Source organism: Neomonachus schauinslandi, chromosome 10 (assembly GCF_002201575.2).
Source record: "Neomonachus schauinslandi chromosome 10, ASM220157v2, whole genome shotgun sequence".
Lineage (NCBI taxonomy): Eukaryota > Metazoa > Chordata > Mammalia > Carnivora > Phocidae > Neomonachus > Neomonachus schauinslandi.
Window position 1 is genome coordinate 73,425,286 of NC_058412.1, and position 19,076 is coordinate 73,444,361.

Below are 19,076 nucleotides of genomic sequence, written 5' to 3' on the forward strand. Positions count from 1 at the left end.
AATATAATATAATATAATATAATATAATATAATATAATATAATATAATATAATATATAGAGAAGCACACAAGTCATAAATATGCAGCTTAAGAATTATACATATCTACATTCACATATCTACACCCCAAAAGAAGAAATAGAATCATATTACAACATTGCCTGGCATTTGGTACATATTCAGTAAATGTTACCTTGATGTTATGTGCTATTAAAAACCATTTATCTTTTAGGTGTTATGGCATATAATCTGGTTAATATGATTTTGTTAATAATAAGTAGCAAAGTAGTGTCCTTATAACTTTGGAAGTAACAAAATTTCAGAGTGCTTTGGGAGAATCTGATTTAGTGAATATGAATGATTCATCCTGCATTTTAAAAGACAAAGCAGTTCCCTTTTCTGGTATAAATTACTTAAGCATATCATCTTTGTGTTGTGTTTTGTAATTTCTTACAAAATTGGCTTATTCTTTTCATTTTCTCTAAGGTCAGATACTTCATACTGACGTGGTTTACTTGCATTGTGGACAAGGCTTCCGAGAGGCAGAGAAAATAAAGAGGCTTTTGCTGAATTTCAAGTATGAACATAAGTAACCTTTTGAGTACTTCACTGGCTCAGCCAATCAGAGATACCTTTGTAGCTCCTAATTGGAGGGAGGGATTAAGGGAAGTGCCTTGCTGAGAGAGAAGGAATCATGTAAAACAATGCTGGGGCAAATTGCTGGAGAACTCTACATTTGGAGACTCCGGAGGGATGCTTCTCCCTTCCTCTGCCACCTTCACTAAACAAAGGTGGTAATATGAGCAAAAGTGAGCATTGAATTCTTTTATTTGGGCTTTCTCTCTCTCTCTTTCTCTCTCTCTCTCTGCCTCCCTCCTTCCCTTCCTCCCTCTTTCCCTCCCTTCCTTCCTTCCATTCTTTTTTATGGATCTGAGGAGTGGATGTGATGGTAGTTTGAAGCTTCAGAAATTATTTGGCAACATATCACATAATTCAGTCATGATGTCTTTATTATGGCCTAGAATGCTCCAGAGTTTCTTATCTATGTGTAAATTTGGTTCCTTCTAGATGGGAAGAAAGCTGACTGTTCTTGATTGTATGACAGTAGAATATTTCTCCATTGCTTCCCATACCAAATGCAGGGGCATTGTCCTTTATTCTATAAAAGTCTGTGCCTCCATTGTGAAATAGTGGAGATGTTGCTTGGCTATATGAGAGAATAAGATCATCGTATGATAGTATTTGTGCATTCTGTGCATTTTCTCCTGATTGATTTAGAAGCATGCCTTGAGCTCATTCCATTTCTCATCTTGTTTATCCCTTGCAGCTGCAGCACGGTGGTGATTGGAAATGGAACTGCCTGCCGGGAAACAGAAGCTTACTTTGCTGACCTGATAATGAAAAATTACTTTTCACCACTGGATGTTGTTTACTGGTAAGGATATTAGGAATGTTTGTTTTCTTTGAGAAGCAAAGGAACTTCTACAGTTCCTTCTGTGATGAATTCTCTCTTCTTTATAATATCCATCTTCTTTGCCTGCAAAACACCTTTTGCTGTTCACAAGTGCTTTGTAGGACAATGTAAAGTGTCTGTCTCCTAGAGAAATTTGAGTTTCAGTATCCTAAAGACTCCCACAGAAATAGAAAGATAGGACTTACTTGCGTTCATGGGGTTTTCTAGGTTGTACCTTGTGTGAGGGCTCTAATTAACTACAAACTAGTACATAGGACTGTGGATAACTTAGCTTTTTTCTCCCAAAGTTCTGATGCGTATAAATTGGTTTTCAGAACTGACAGCCAAGGGTATTACCAATTAAAAGCACTTCTGATATTCCTTTCTTGTTTGTGTCTTCATTGCAAGCTTTCATTTTATATAGGCATCCACTTAACTTCTGAATAGCTTTGGCTTAGCATGACCCATTTCTCTAGTCCTTCCCCAGATCTGTAGTAGTTCTGCTTTCATTCACCTTCGTTTCCTTACTTTCCCTTTAGACCTCAGGTAGCCAGGCTTACCTTTTTCTTTTCTTTTCCTTTTTAAGATTTTACTTATTTATTTGACAGAGAGCACAAGTAGGGGGAGCAGGAGAGGGAGAAGCTGGCTCCTTGCTGAGCAGGGAGCCCAACGTGGGGCTTGATCCCAGGACACTGGGATTGTGACCTGAGCTAAAGGCAGACAGTTAAACCACTGAGCCACCCGGGTGCCCTCAGGCTTACCTTTTTCAAACTACAGTAGAATATTAAGTTTTTAAGGGTTTAATTCTACGACGGAAGATAATTACAATAGCTGATATCTAGGGAAGAGTGCACAAGCACCATCTTCCACTGCTATAAGTCAACTGATGAGTATGTGACTGACAAGATCAACAAACAAAACCCAACACAAGAAGAAGAATCCTAAGATCCATGGAGGTAGGCCAAAAGAGGAGGGCTTGTATTTAGTGTAGTGTTCCATAGGCCAAGAGTGTAATCAAGATGTCAGGAAAACAAATGCAGGGTAACCAAAGGGGATTAGGAGGTCAGGGAAAAAGAAAAAAGCTGTAGGTACCACAGGCCATGGTTCAGGAAAGGACCAGATTGAAAAGTCCACCTCAGCTTCCCCTGCCCCCATTCTTGTTCAGGATGGTCTGGGGAATACTGTGGATCTTACCTATACTGGGAACTGTGCACATGCATCCAATCCTTTTGAGAACCTGGTACAAGGACCCGATATAGCTGATTCCGTTTATTTCAGGCAACTTGTCTGATTTTTTTTTTTTTTAACTTGTTCATGTTAATTTAATATAAATATCTTGGGTACATTTGTAGTGCTTATAAAAAGAACTTTCAGATCATTAAAATATTAAATGTGCTAGTATGATTTGCTGTTTCAATCCTCTGGCACATAGTAGGCACTCATTTTATTTTTGGAATATCTGAATGTTTGTTTCCATTCATGTTAAATTATTATACTTGATTATTTTCTGCTTTTGTCCTGGTTTTTCCTTTTGTAAAAAAATAGTGGTTTTTGTGTAGCAGTGGTAACATTTATTGAAATGTAGAAATGGCTAGCTCCTTATGAGACATTTATGCTTATGAGCAATGTATCTAGTTTCTCCTCCTACATTGAAACCTTCTTAAATCAGGGGATCATGTTTTATTTATCTCTGCCTCCTTCCCATTAAACATAACATCTGTGCACAAACATCTGTATATAGGTCCATCTCAACAAATTAAGGTTTAAATTATTTTTAATCAGATAAATATTTTCAAGCTATTGACCAGAATTACAATATGGAACAACTGTAGAAAACTTCCCCTCAGCTTAACACTCTGGTAAATCTATGACTTACTGTTTTTTCTCTTTTTTCATTGATAGAGAAATTTGCATTTGGTAGATTAGAGATTATATTTTGCCCAAGATAAATGATAATTTTGAAATAAAAAATATTGCATGGTTAGAGTTATATATTTATTTAATGAACTGTGAAAGAATTAAAAGGACTCTTTAATGTTTGCCTTCTTATATTTCAAACTATGGTTGGCACACTTTACGCTGATCGTAGAAGCATTGCTAGAAATCACAGCATTGTGTGCGTTCTGTAGAATTACATGAGATCACATAAAAACCTGGGAGCAGCAAATGGAAAAGAAAATTTTGTGCTGTTAATTCAGACCCTGCACTTTATGTTTCTTCCCTGAAAGCTACAGTATACAAGTGAGTTTGAGCAGGCAAATATAGAAAATAAGAGAAAAGAAATTAATTTTGCTTCCCAATGCCCTAGATCATTAGGATAATGAAAGAATTAGAAAATAGAGTGACCTGAGGAGGTGCGGTGTGTGATGAGAGAATGAGAAAAGGGAACAGGCGCTGTGGGAGAGGCGTGGGGTTATGGGTTTGAGGTTAGATGTAGCAGGCTTGGCCCTTGAAGCACGAGCAGATGGCTAGATCATATTAGGAAAAGAGGGTAGGTGCTGGACATCTGTAAAGTACATATTGGACCTCTCTCTTCTTTCATTCCAGGAGGGTACCAACCATTTAATAGAAAGAAAATATAAGTTAAGGAATCGTAATTTTGTTGCTTGAGATTAGTTGTTGTATCTTCCAGCGTTTAACTTAATTGCAGGGAGTAGCTTGAGCCTCAAAGGGTTAACTCCTTTGTGAAAAATGTTTAAGAGTGAAGCTAATGAAACTCTTGCCTTAAAATTAGAAAACAAACATTATTTCTTTAAAGGTATTAGTAATATTATTTCAAATTGGAAAACACAGGTAAGTGATAGGCTTTTCTATTAGCTCAATTGTTATTTATAGTTTAGAGCATATTTCTAGATTGTGTGTGTTATAAAAAGAAACTCACACTGTACATGTTTTACAGCATTTCCCCAACTTAATACACTCCCATGCCAATAAATGGACTTTACAAAGTCATTTAAAATTACTATGGATAAACTTTTATATGATCTTATATTTTAGTCATTCCTCATTGTGTGACGCTGGCTTTTTCTAATCATCACTATTATCAGCAAAGCTATAATAAATGTTTCATGCTTAAATCTTTGCACATACCTTTATTGCTTTCAAATCCATTCCAAGAAGTAGACTACAGGTTTAAAGAGGTACCTTACCACTGCTCCTAAATTGCAGAGTGCTTAATTACCAAACCCAATCTATTACTGAGATTATTTCCATGCTATTTCTCCCTCTTTTCAGCATGTTGGCTAATTTGGGATGTCTTTACTTAAAAATATTTATATTATAAGTCCGTATAAAAGTCCAGATGAAGAGGGAAGAAAATAAAGCACTTCTTAGTGTGAAATATATCTAAAGAATATAGAACCTCTATATACAGTTTGAGGAAGAATAAAATGATTGTCCTTGTTCCCAGCTTTTAGGCTCCTTGTGTGTTTTTTCCTTGGAGTGGCTCTACCCCATGTAATCACTGTCTTGGGTTGTATGAATTATTGCTTGTTTGAGAAAATTAATTTTCAAACTGCGTATTTGTAGGGCTTTTGAAGTACATTGCTGTGCTGTCTTCCAGAATGACTATGCCAATTAATATTCTTACCTACAGTGTCTCTGCTCACCTTTCTCTGGGACCTTGAGTATTATTATGATGCATGTTTGTTCTATCATTTTTGTTTTAATTGCATATTGATATCCCAGCAGTACTGCTTCTTAACGAATTGTGTAACCTTGGACAAATTACTTAACCTCTCTGTATTTCAGGTTCATCATCTGTAAAAGGGGATGATAATAGTACCTATTTTACAGAATTATTGTGAAGGTTAAATGAGTTAGTATATATAAATTGTTTAGAACAGCACTTAGCATATACTTGCTATTATTATTAATGAAGTCAAATATATTTTTGTATGCTCACTGGCCATTTCTGAATTGTTTTGTGTATGTGTGGATGGCTTATGTCCTTTGCTCATTTTTTTTCTGTTGGAGGTTTTTGTCTTGTTCATAATGTTTTGTAAATGTTTTTATATATTAATTATTGGTCCATTTGTTGTAATTTTTGCAGATTATGCAAGTAGTTTTCTCCATTTTGTGTTTAAATTCAAGCTTTATTTTGTATAGAATCCTAAATTTTATCTTTTTAAGATTTATCTGTCTTTTTCTTTATGGCTTTTGAGTTTTTTATTAATCTTGAGTCTAGAATATTAGAAAGTTTATTAGTTTTTGTAGAAAATAAGAACCTCCTATATGTCCAAGAATATCAAGTGGTTTGTTTTTTTTTTTTAATGCAGGCTTCCCTCAAGTTTTTATTTCTCTAACTTTTCTTTAAGTCTTCTGACTTTTCTTTGTAAAGCCATGAAACCTCATTATCTTCTCAGTTACCGATATGGTTGCTTTGAAGCTTTTTATTCTCCAAGAAACCAAAAATTAACCAGAGAACCTTAATCAGCTTAGGTAACAGAAACAGAATAGAAAGCTGTTAATTAGTTTTGAGAGTAGTTTTGAAAAAAGGATGGATGCTGATTTTTCCCTTTCTTTCTGAAGGCCTTTATTGCCAGCTGCAGTGTTTTGTAAACAGCAGAGCCACCTGATTTCTTCTCTTTCCTCCCTTCCTCTCCCTCCTCTTCCCTTTCTCCTTCCTCATTTTCCTTCTCCTTCCCTCCCTCCTTTTTCTTCTTTAATTCTCTTGTTTGGTTACACCATATTTTAGTCACCTGTTGACAACTGGTTATTTTCGATTTTTGATATATCTTCAGTTTTAAACCTATGAGTATAGACTAATCAGCTGTATTTTTGGTATTTATTTGCAGGCACATTTAGTATGGGATTTGTCTATAACCCATTTAAAGTTAACTTTTATATATGGTATGAAGTTATTTTTTTGCATATGACTGGATTATTCCAGTACCATTTGTGAAAGATTTTCCTTTCCCCATTGAGCTGCTTTGGCATGTTTGTTCAAAATCAACTACCATATACATGTGAATTTATTTCTGGAGTCTGTTCTGTTTAATTGATCTATATGTCTTAACACTAATAAGTCATTAAATTAGGTAGTGTAAGTCCTTCAATTTTATTCTTCTTTTTCAAAATTGTTTTGGCTATTGTAGGGCTCTTATGCCTCTACATAAACTGTTGAATCAGCCTTTCAATTTCTACAAATGGTCCTGCTGGGATTTTGATTGGGATTAAATTGGCTCTACAATTTAATTTGTGGAGAATTGACATCCATCCATGTAATTTTTTTTTTTTTTAGTGTTGTTGACACATGATGTTACATTAGTTTCAGGCACACAATATAGTGATCCAACAAGTGTACATTATACTGTGCTCATCATGAGTGTAGCTACCATCTGATTCAATTTTTAACTTCAGTTATGATTTTCATTTCCAGAAGCTCTGTATTTTTTCAGATCCACTTGATCATTCTTATGGTCTTTTGTTTTTCCTGAATATATTTTCACACCTATCTTTTATTTCCTTAACCATACCAACCATTGCTGTTTTATAGTTTGTGTGATAATTCTAGTATTGAAAATCCTTGGAAGTCTATTTCTGCTATCTGTTGTTACTGCTGGTTCTGCTGCTTTGTTTCCTCTTCAGTTAATTTTTATTGAAAACTCCTTATTTTCATGGAACTTTATCTGTGGGAATTCATTGAGGCCTACGCTGATTGTGAGACACTCCAAAAAGGATTTGCATTTGTTTCTGTCAGGCTCCTGTAGACACTACGAGCTTGGAATCATTTAAATTAAATTCTCGGCTTGAGTTTTTTTCTGGCCACCCAGGTAGTGTGAATTTAGGCTGCACACTAGAGAGATGGCTTATGGTTGTTCCATGTTCTCATCAGAGATTCCCCTTGTGACAAGGTTTGAGATAGTCCATTTTCACCACACTATCCTGGGGGTAGGGTGCAGTGAGCTTATTTCTCTTTGACCCTTATACTGGGGGTTTAATCTTACGTGGGTGTGTGTGTGTGTGTATATATGCACATATATACATATACATATATACACATGGGGGTTTAACCCCTTGGGATATATATACTTTGGGATATTAAATATACATGTGATATTTAACCCCTTGGGATATATATACTTTGGGATATTAATCCATATATATACTTGGGATATTAAACCATGGGGGTTTAACCCCTTGGGATATATATACTTTGGGATATTAAACTGTATTTTTTTTTTTAAGATTTTATTTATTTGACAGAAAGAGAGAGAGCACAAGTAGGGGGAGTGGGAGAGAGAGAGAAGCAGGTTCCCTGCTGAGCAGGGAGCCCCATGCGGGGCTCAATCGCAGGACCCTGGGATCATGACCTGAGCCAAAGGCAGATGCTTAACTGAATGAGCCACCCAGGAGCCCCACTTTGGGGGTTTTATATGTGTGAAAGTAGGCAGGGGAATCTTTTATAACCCATATCCATCATAGGTGGACCCTGGGTTTTGTCTTCTAGTCCTCTAGTTGTGTGAAGCTTTGTGAGACCATGAAGATGGAAAATAAAAATCACCTGGTTCAACAAATGCCTCGGGTGAAAGTCAGCGTCAGAAATCAAGGTTCCCACATTCACTTAACCTTTTTTAGGTTGAGTATTTCTTTCTTGCCAACTCACTTTTTATTTTTTTTTTGTTTTTGTTTTTAAAGATTTTATTTATTTATTTGAGACAGAGAGAATGAGAGACAGAGAGCATGAGAGGGAGGAGGGTCAGAGGGAGAAGCAGACTCCCTGCCGAGCAGGGAGCCCGATGCGGGACTCGATCCCGGGACTCCAGGATCATGACCTGAGCCGAAGGCAGTCGCTTAACCAACTGAGCCACCCAGGCGCCCGCCAACTCACTTTTTAAATAAGAAGATGTATTACATCTAGGACTTCTCGTTGTTTTCAATAAAATCGACATTTTAGGTCCAGGTAACTGATCTTCCATATTACTGGCAAACAAGTTCATAACTTTATTTTCTATTTTTGTTTCCCCCCTCCACTTGATTTTCTATTTTTTATCTACTACTTTAAACTTAAAATTTGGTGTTTTCAGATATTGAAGACAAATAAAACATAAGGTAAAATTAGATGATCATTTTTAATCATCTAAATTTATACTTTTGAATTAAGAATTACTTGTTTCTTTTATTTGTTTACTTTATGAATGCTCACTGAAATGTGTGTGACATTGTTCTCTGGCAATTTAGTGTTTTTTGTTTTTGTTTTTTAAGTTTAAAAGAGGTTTTGAAAAATCTAGGAAAATATGAAGAGGAAAATAAAAATAATTTGTAATTTCACCAGAGAATGGTATCAACATTTTTATATATTTTATTTATGTATTCATTCATTCCACAAGTATTTATCATGTGTAAATGTTTCATTGAATGAGATGGACTCACTCAGTAAGGTGCAAGAAGAAGACAACTGCTTACTTACTATCCCACTCCTAGTCAGCTCATGCTTGGAGTAGTTCTTCTATCCCTGGCTGAGATAAGGGTCTCTGCTCTTTCATTCCCTTTTAGTCTGGAGAACAGTCTCATTTCAACAATTGAAATATCTTCAAGGCTCCACATTTGATGTGCATTAATTTCTATGTCAGGTCTGTTTCACTCTGGGGAAACACCACCTCACTCTAGGGGTTTGTAGGGGCATGGTTAGCTTCCTCACTCTTCCCTCCTTGTTATTGTTCCCTTTCTTCCCAACTCACCAGCTGAATTTTCAGATTCCTTTAAGTATAGTCTTCAGAGTTGTGAAGAGGTAAAAGGAGCCATAATATTACACAGTGGGGACAGTTGCAGTCTGAGGATAGGGCCCTCTGGGTGGCCTACATGCAATTGCTGATTCATTCGTCCATGGGGAATTTTTGAAGTACTTGGTTTTTATTTTTGTTTCCTGAGATCTTCCCCAGCAGGATCCTTGAATTGTTTCTGTGACTTGGCAGATATGTTCTCAGGCTGACCATGACCCTCCTTCAGTCCTGGGTTTCAGACAGGCTGCTCTTGTCTGAATCACTTTCCTACTGAGTCATCTTGGACAGAATCTTTTTAGAGCTCCCTCTCACTGTCTCCTGCAGGCCTGTTTGGTTCATACATCCTTGTCTTCTCTCAAAGGGGGATCAACAACTCATCCTAGTATGGCTCTCTCCCTTTGTTATTCTCTCTCCCTTTCTCTCCCCTTCTCTCCCTTTCCTCCCCTCTCCCCTCATGCTTGTGTTTACATCTGTTCTCTTTCTTATGTCACACTCACATATTGGTCCCAGGCAGGCCCCTCTCACCTGGCATGGTGTGAGTGGGACATGCCTCCACATGAGATGTTCAGCAGCAGGAAAAATGCCGCAGCATTCCAACAGTTTTCTTAAAGAAATGTTCTCTTTCAGCTCTAACACCCCTGTCCTTCTCCTCAAACACATATCCATTTTATAGGATGAAGTTGGGCGATTGCTCATGGTGGCACAACAGGGTTTTGGGACTTAAGCCAGAACAAAAACATCCCATTACACATGCTCTCATATGGTCAGCAAAGTATTGTTAGCACTCAGACTATGTGGCAGGCGAAGTACTGTGCTGGGAGGTACTTGACTTGACTTCTTGATGCTTTTACCTAGTAGGGAAAACAGATGAAAATCTAAATGTATGTGTTTGTTTATATATATTATGCTAATTGGTGATGAATTCTCTATGGAGAATTAAAAGCAAGGTAAGAAGATAAAGTAACAAGTGCAGTTGTAGGTAGATCTAGATGTAACATATATTCTTATCTCTTATGCTAGGAATTCTTTCCATGTGTTATGGTATCACCCAGGCTGAAGAAAAGCATGATGAGTTTATGCCCCTCATTTATCCGCATCCACATTCATGTCCTCATTATCCTCATCTTTCCATGTCATATGAGCTCTCTAGACCCATGGTTTTCACACTGTGGGTTGCAGTCCATTGGAGGAAGGTGACATCCATATAGTGGGTCCCAATCAGCATTTAAAAAAAAAAAAGGATAAAAACTAGAGTGCATCTCTTGTTATTAAGTCTAGGTATTGTTCCATGAATATAGGTTTTGGGTACATACATGTATTGTGCCCTGGATTGTGATGTAAAGCATATTTTACTGTCAATAATAATCAGAAAAATTTGAAGAAATATTGCTATATGAAGTCCGATATTTGAACCTTTAAAAATGCAAAGTTAAGGGGGACTTGGGTGGCTCAGTCAGTTAAGTGTTGGACTCTGTATCTCAGCTCAGGATTTGATCTCAGGGTCATGAGTATAAGTTAAAGCCCTGTGTTGGGGGGCGCCTGGGTGGCTCAGTCGTTAAGCGTCTGCCTTCGGCTCGGGTCGTGATCCCAGGGTCCTGGGATCGAGCCCCGCATCGGGCTCCCTGCTCGGCGGGAAGCCTGCTTCTCCCTCTCCCACTCTCCCTGCTTGTGTTCCCTCTCTCGCTGTGTCTCTCTCTGTCAAATAAAATCTTTAAAAAAAAAAAAAAAAAAAAAGCCCTGTGTTGGGCTCCACAGCCTACTTAAAAAAAGAAAAGCAAAGTTAAGAGGTAAGATTATAGGAGTCCCTAATGAGAAGCTGGGAAACTCTTAGAAATATAATTCAGATTACCCTATAAAATTGCAAAAGATCCTCTTAGGGAAAGAAAATAGGGCAACAGTCCTCAACACATTGGGAAATGTAAGCTGGACTAATGTGCTCCACCACTAAAATTATGAACTACAATCCTTTCCAAATTCTCTGGAAAAAGTTAATGGATAGAATTTTCTCAATTAAAATTCCTCATGTCAAAGAAGACTTTCCAAACACTTCATTTACATGTGTTAGTTTTTTGGTAATCTTCTTGCAAAGGAAAAGGCTTCTATTAGGCCAATTCAGAGATTCACTCTTGGTAACAAAATTCTAGAGGAAAATGAGAATGTAGGATAATTACACTAGAAAACAAAATAGTTTGGGTGACTGGTTTGCTAAGTCTTATACCCATTTAAGTATATGAAAATTGCTGACACATTCTGTGAAGAATGCTTTTTCCCCCCCCATAGAAGAAGGCTGTAAGTTACATTATACAAGAATGGTTCTTTGTCAAACCAAGTTTGGAGCAATTTTTATTTTACACTCATACATTTTTCTTAATTTGTCAATGTCTACTAGTATCTAGTATTTGATTTAGCCCTGTATATTCAATCATATGGTTTGAAATTCACATATTTCATCATGTTCTGAATGGAGCATTTTGACTTCCAGGGGCTCTACCACCAGAAAAAGATGGGGAAGTAAATCAGTTTGTGTGTGTTGGCTGTAAACTTTCAGTCAATTGTATATTTTACAAGGTCAAATACAAAGCTGATAAAAAGTAAGTAACCAAGTGTGTGTAAAAGAAGAGTCACTGATCTGCCAAAAATAGTACAGGAAGACTAAGGCTCCAGGCCTGAATCCCTCTATTTATTGCCTCTCCACAAATGTTAAATATAGCATAAAAGATTTATAATGATTATCTTAGGAAAAAGAGAGTGAGGAAAGAGATCCCACTGCTTGTACATAATGTCATCCTCCTTATCAGGGGCTGTCAGGGGCTATCAGAAAGTAAAAGTGCTCTTCTTTTGATTGGCGAGATAGAATGATTTGGGGCTAAGAAGATAGAATAAAGATCACCAAAGAAAACCACAATGTAACTAAAATAGGGCATTAGTAAGAGTGTTTCCATTTCTCATTTCATCTTCTGCCGCAGATAAAATATTTTCTGGCATTCTGGGTGTACTTGGGAATAAAATTTTGGTGCCACTGTTGGTTAATTATTAAGAAATTATGGAAGCTTGGAGAGGGGTGGATGGTATTTTAATGTTCCAAAGGGGAATAAAGATGCAAATGACTGTTGAGTGTCGATCTTGATCAGGCTATTATGAAATCAGAAAAGGATGATTAATGAGCACCTAGGAAGGGACAATAGAACATATCTACTGGAAATCAGTGCACACTTTCTATAAATAAAACATTTTGGCTTTATCCCATTTCATTTTCTGTTTGGAAAACTAAAACTGGTAGGCACATTTAGATCTCAGCACAACTTTGAATAGTCTCTTGATACTTTAATGGAGAAACTAGAGAAATAGAGATTTGGTTACGTGGCTCCCGGAAGGTTGTTGATTAGCTACTGGTTTGATGTCTGGTGTGAGGTCTCTAGGGGCTTGCCACAGACACTGTATTAGTTAACGTTCTGCTCAGTGATTTAGTCAAGATTTTCAAGTTTGCAGACATGGAGGTGTATTAGAATCAGGATCACAGACCTGTACCTCAGAAACAAATAATACATTATATGTTAAAAAAAAAAAAAAGAAGAAGAAGATAGTAGGAAGGGAAAAATGAAGGGGGGGGAATCGGAGGGGGAGGCGAACCATGAGAGACTATGGACTCTGAGAAACAGAGGGTTCTAGAGGGGAGGGGTGTGGGGGGATGGGTTAGCCTGGTGATGGGTATTAAGAGGGCACGTATTGAATGGAGCACTGGGTGTTACACGCAAACAATGAATCATGGAACACTATATCAAAAACTAATGATGTAATGTATGGTGATTAACATAATATAATAAAATAAAATTAAAAAAAAAGAATCAGGATCAGGAAAGTTTTGGAAACACGTTGAACCCAACTTAACAAGATGAACTGGCACAGGGATAAATGACTTTTGTGATGTTAAAGGAATTTTCAGTAGAGATTTCGATGAGATGATTTCTAAGGTTTCCTTGAAATTTGACCATTGAGGATTCTATCAGAATAATGTGTAGCAGATCTCTTGAACCACCTGGATTTAATTTTTTGGTTTTGTTTTAAAGGAATTTACTTCCCATCTAATCAATAAGCTTAGCTATGTGACGTAAGATATATCTAGCTATGTAAAGCTCATTATATTGTGAAGTTAAAGTTATTTTATATGGAGGAAAAGTTGTTGTGGTTGCTGTTATCTATTTATTTAATTATTTATTTTAAAGATTTATTTATTTATTTTAGAGAGCATGTGCATGCATGCAAGCAGGGGGAGGGGCAGAGGGAGAAAGAGAGAAAATCCCAAGCAGACTCCAGGCTGAGTGTGGAACCCAACACAGGGTCCAGTCCCAGAACTCCAAGATCATGACCTGAACCAAAATCAATAGTTGGCCGCCCAACTGATTGAGCCACCCAGGCCGCCCCCCTGTTATTTATTTTTGACTAGTACAGTAATTTCTGTTTTTCATGTAAGGTCAGTTTCTTTGTATTTAAAAAGATTTTCTCCTCCATCTCCATTTTATAGCAGTGATGGAGGCCATGAATTAGACTTGAAACATGGGACAGCCTAAAAGTGTTTTTTGGATATTAGTTTGAATACTATGCTTAATGACAAGTTAAGGTGATAGAATATTTGTCTCACTTCTTTCTACACTGATGGCTACAGAAAATGTATTGTGATGTTTTAGGATTTTGTTGTCCTTCACCTATTGACTGATAATCCTCTTTCCATTTCTTTGACTATTGTAAACACTGGACTTGTTTTAAAGCTTCCTTTCTGGTATGTTTGTGACATTAAATAAATTTTAAAGTAAAATTATTTTACAACCCATATACTTTATGTTCATTTTGTGGAAATGGCAGAATACTTTTAAAAATATGTATTTAAGTAGACCGTTTCAATGAGATATGTTGGAAAGGAGGCATAAGGAATGAATAATTATGGGTGTGTGTGTGTGTGTGTGTGTGGTTTTAAAATACTATTTGGATTCAGATTCAATTTGACAGTTTTTGATCAAAATAAAATATTTTTTACCAGTTTTGTAACCCATGTGTTTCTGTATCTCTAAGTCCAGTTTAAATATCTGCAGGAGTTATCCCAACCCCCCTTAACTGTAGCCCTTCTTGCAGATCTTTGTTTATTGACTTAGATTAGAACTGGCCTAGAGCCCAGTGATGGTCATTTCTAGTCTTAAGGTTTTTGGTTACAAATCTGCTTTTGTTGCCAGATCCAATAAAGAGTCTTGATTGTTTTTGTTAGTTTTATTACAAGTTCTTGCCAAAGATACAATGTATTATAACCAAAACAGATGTTCTGTTTAGACAAGTGTATTTGCTATAACAGAACCTAAAATTTAAATTAAAACAATAGTATGTTCTGCATTAATGTAACAAGTGATAAAGTTTGGGATTTTATGAGTATTTTTGATAACCTTTAGAAATGGAAGGAACAACGCCTTATTTTATGCAATTGTTTTACATTTTTTCTCTATCCCAGTTTGTGTATATGTACAGTCTTACACTCCTAGATCCTCCTCCAAGCTAACATTTTACTGTGATCTTGAAAGTGGAGTGGAGTTCACCATTTTCATCTGTACACAAGTTCTGTTATTAAAGTACATTTATCAGATAAATACTGTTTTCTGCCATAGAGACATCAGTTGCATAGAATAGTTTTTTTTTTTTTTTTTTTTTTTTTGACAGAGAGAGACACAGCGAGAGAGGGAACACAAGCAGGGGGAATGGGAGAGGGAGAAGCAGGCTTCCTGCGGAGCGGAGAGCCCGATGTGGGGCTCGATCCCAGAGCGCTGGGATCATGACCTGAGCCGAAGGCAGACGCTTAACGACTGAGCCACCCAGGCGCCCCGAATAGTTTTTAAGATTCTAATGTTTATAGGGGTGCCTGAGTCGGTTAGGCATCTGACTTCAGCTTGGGTCGTGATCTCGGGAACCTGGGATGAGCCCTGCATTGGGCTCCATGTTTAGCGGGGAGTCTGCTTCTCCCTCTCCCTCTGTCCTTGCCCCTGCTTGTGCTCTCTCTCTCAAATAAATAAAATCTTTAAAAAAATATTCTAATGTTTATAAATAAGTAGATGAAATAAGTTTTCACAGACCTTTCCATAAATGCTGTACTTGGTAAAGATAGGAACCATTTTATAAGCTTGTATTGTAGATCTTTTGGTACACTGAGTAACTGTCTCTGTGATTAGGGCCCAGAGCAATCTTGATTTATGCTGAATTCTGTGTTGTAGTGAACACAGACATGTAGTGAGTACAAGATGAATGTATTTATATTATGTAATTTTAATTCTTTTTAAAGTCCTAGTCCCTCAATAAATTAGATATGTAAGGAATAAGACTACATTATCAACAAATTACTGATGGGTTGAGTTTTACCTTGAGATTGTTAACTCCTTGGCCCATTCTAATTTGTATTTTCCTCTTTTCTTTGGCATTAAAGAGCTTGCTATTTTCCCTCACCTTTGGTCGACATTTAAAAAAAAAACATGTTCCATTGATTATTTGGGAGCATTTAAGGTTTTTGTTTTTTTTTTTTAAATTAGAGAAGTTTGGGTTGTACAGAATCACTATGATTCTGTCTCTCATTTCAATTGCATTAGGAGAATGCAAAATTGCTAGAACTCTTTGTTGTTGAGATCCTTTTCATTTGATTATATGGGACTTGGAGATTCTGGGACCAGAAACTTATACTTGCAAATAGTTTGAATCCAACTTATTTGTGTTTTATATGGTTTGGGTTTTTTTGTTTTGTTTTTGTTTTTGAGGGAGGAACCTTTTGAGTCTAATGTATTTTATGTGGCTAAATCTTTGTATTATGCTCTTCTGACTTATTGAAATACAACTTTCAAGTTCCCCCACATCCATACATTTCTAAGGTTACACCCAGCTTAATTCCCATTACTTTTCTGCTTCACAGCACTTGCATTTTGAAGGCACCCTAACATTTGGGTTCACATTATGATAATTAGGTTTCAGGGGCATGGGGGATTAAAGATGTCTCAGGTCTAGTTGCAGAATAAAGTTCAGAAGCACTTGTAAAACTTGCCTGATTGGTAGGTAGAGGTGCTTTTATTTATTCACTACTCATGCAGCATTAATCCGTATTTCATCAGGTACCTACAGTGCTGTAATTCTAGATGTGACCTTGGGACTTGATTTACTTCAGCTCCATTTTCTTTATTAATGTACCATGAAAGAGGTACATGAAAGATAGCCAACATCAAAGTACCTTTTAAAGTAAAATGGTTGATAGGAATTCCCTGGTATTTAACACTGTCTGTCAAATGTTTCAGCTGGTTTGCATCCTTTTACAAGCTATTGCTTGCTGCACTAAAAGAAATTTAAAGCAGTTGTTTCAAGTCTTTTGTGGGGGGGCTGGTTATGGTGGTGGTAGCTGGCGTGGTGGTGGCTGGGTGGCAATAGTTAGCTAGAGAAGGGAGTAAACGAGAAGTTAAGAACATACTCTTTTTCAGCTGTGCTCCTCCCAAGGTGGTTTGTTTTTGTGTTTTTCTTTGGGTTGGGGAATCTTTAGTCCAAAGTGGCACTTATGATTAGAGTTGAGGAGGCACTCATCTTGGTTATAAGGAAATTGAAGAGGGTGGCCAGAGAAAATTCATCAAACCTCCATGAAAGACAGAATAAAAGGCAAAGTCAGTATCTTATTCAGAGATTGTTTAACCAGTTTAACTTCACAGCCTGTTTATTCTTTACTGAGCCATCTGAGAAAAAGCTTTTAAACATAGTAATGCGGGAAACTGAGTCTTAAGAAGAACAAAGGAAACAGGACTCAGACAAGGTTTGCCATATGTATTGTGGAATATTTATTTTCCTGTAAATGCATGTTTTAGAGACTATGGTCTCTGTTCTAGGTTAAATATATGGGGGCAGAATTCTTGTAGCTCAGTTTTGAAACTGATTCCTTCTTTGTTTCACAAACATTTGTTGGATGTTTCTCTCTACTTAAGAAAAAATGTTTAAAACATTTTGCTTTTCAGATATTATCACAAGGATTATCTGTGGATCTATTTCTAACATCTTTACCGCAGACCTATCTTAATCTAAATAGTGAAAAATAGAAATCACAGAATATTTTAGAAAATGAAATTTGCTTTCAAATTTATACTTTGTTTTCAAATTACTTAATCTTGACCTATAGAAGTCTTTTAAAATCTATTGTAATAAAAACTTTTTGTAATTGGTATTTGTTAAAATGTATTTGTGTAATATTAAAACGCTTTAAAAATAGCATATTCTCTTGATATTCTGTAATTTTGTTTGCACTTAGCTGCTTAACATTTTAAACATTTTATTTATTTATTTATTTTTTTAAAAGATTTTATTTATTTATTTCAGAGAGAGAGAATGAGAGAGAGCACATGAGAGGGGGGAGGGGCAGAGGGAGAAGCAGACTCCCTGCCGAGCAGGGAGCCCGATGCGGGACTCGATCCCGGGACTCCAGGATCATGACCTGAGCCGAAGGCAGTCGCTTAACCAACTGAGCCACCCAGGCGCCCGCTGCTTAACATTTTATTCATATGTGGCAGGAAAATAAATTTCAACCCAGACCTGATCTTGCGATTTATTGAACTAAAGTCTTTGGCCTGTAAAGTGTAAGAAACCAACAGTGTAACTAACACAGAGGAGTTTGGTAACAGCCTTTCTCACTGTCAACATAGTGCTACAGAGCTGTAGAGGTCTCCTGAAGACAGATAGCTTAGTTTATGTGGGGGAGTGAGCAGCATTTGCAACTTACTTGGCATTTGAGTCTATGATTGAGGAAGGGGGTAGAAGAGGTACATCTTGCCCGTTTCCTGATATAGGAAATGCAGAACTTCTTGCTGCCACTGCTGTGCACCATATATGGCTCACCCCTGGCATTAGGAAAGGTGACCAAGGGTTGAGAGGGGTAGATACTAGGAAATCGGTAGTAGAATGAAGGCTGGAAGATGTGTACCTTTCCATTCATGCCATGTTTTTCTCTCCCCCTTCACAGTTAGCAACATCTTTTTTTGCATAGAAGATATGTTCCTTTAAGAATTTGATATGACTCATCATAGTCCTAGGGAATTGAGAGACAGAGAAGCGTGATACTGCCTAAAAAGTCATCACAATCTTATCTTGCAAGCATTTCAGCTTTTGTGAGGCCCAGTATTGTGGAGTCCTTTGGTTGGCATACTGATGCATGCATCTTTTTTTTTTTCCCCTTAATTCTGAGGTTTTATATATCCTATCTAATTTAAGGTCAGTGTAGTTAAAGCACATGAATTAGCCCTAATATTGTATATTTAATCATTCAAACATAATAACTATAAGTTAATCTAAAGCTTGATTGAAAGGATCAACAGAGTCAAGGATTATAAATTTGTCAATTAGTGATAAGCAAGTTGGGCTTGCAAATAAGTCACCAGCTTACAGTTGACTGGTATGTTTTCGACTGATTTTTTTATGTTCCCTTAGTTACCCTGCTTACCTAAAATTCCTCTTATTCTTCAGAGCATTTTATTTTTCCTCTCAACAGAATGATTTTCGTGAATCTAGGAATATAAGGGACCACAAGAAGTGTGATAGACTACCCTCCCAGCTCCCAACAGGTTTGATTTCCAACAGTTCCATGGTTCCATCCTGATGCTGTCACCATTGCCATTGTCACGTTCTACTTGCTATTTTAAGTTACACTCAGTAATATATTGCGGATGTCTCTTGGCTCAGAATTCAGACGTTGGTGTGGCCAAAATGCTAAAACTTTGAGGTGGGATACAGGCATGAAGAAGCTTCTGTAGTGTCTTCAGTGTATAAGAAATACTTTGAAGATGTGCATTTCTATTCAGATCATATGCTCTGATTTCTAAGGGTCAGTGATTTCCTTCTCTTCCAGGTCGTAGG

At 36.9% G+C, this 19,076-nt stretch overlaps 1 protein-coding gene across 2 annotated transcripts in view; it reads left to right on the top strand.

Moving 5' to 3' along the window:
* Positions 1-19,076, top strand: part of SRBD1 (S1 RNA binding domain 1) — a 196,640-nt gene that overhangs the window by 58,106 nt on the left and 119,458 nt on the right. For both annotated transcript variants that reach the window (XM_021701193.1, XM_021701195.2), the window contains 2 exons: positions 486-576; positions 1,327-1,434. In XM_021701193.1, the coding sequence (XP_021556868.1) occupies positions 486-576; positions 1,327-1,434 (199 nt within the window). The remainder of the gene's footprint in view (positions 1-485; positions 577-1,326; positions 1,435-19,076) is intronic.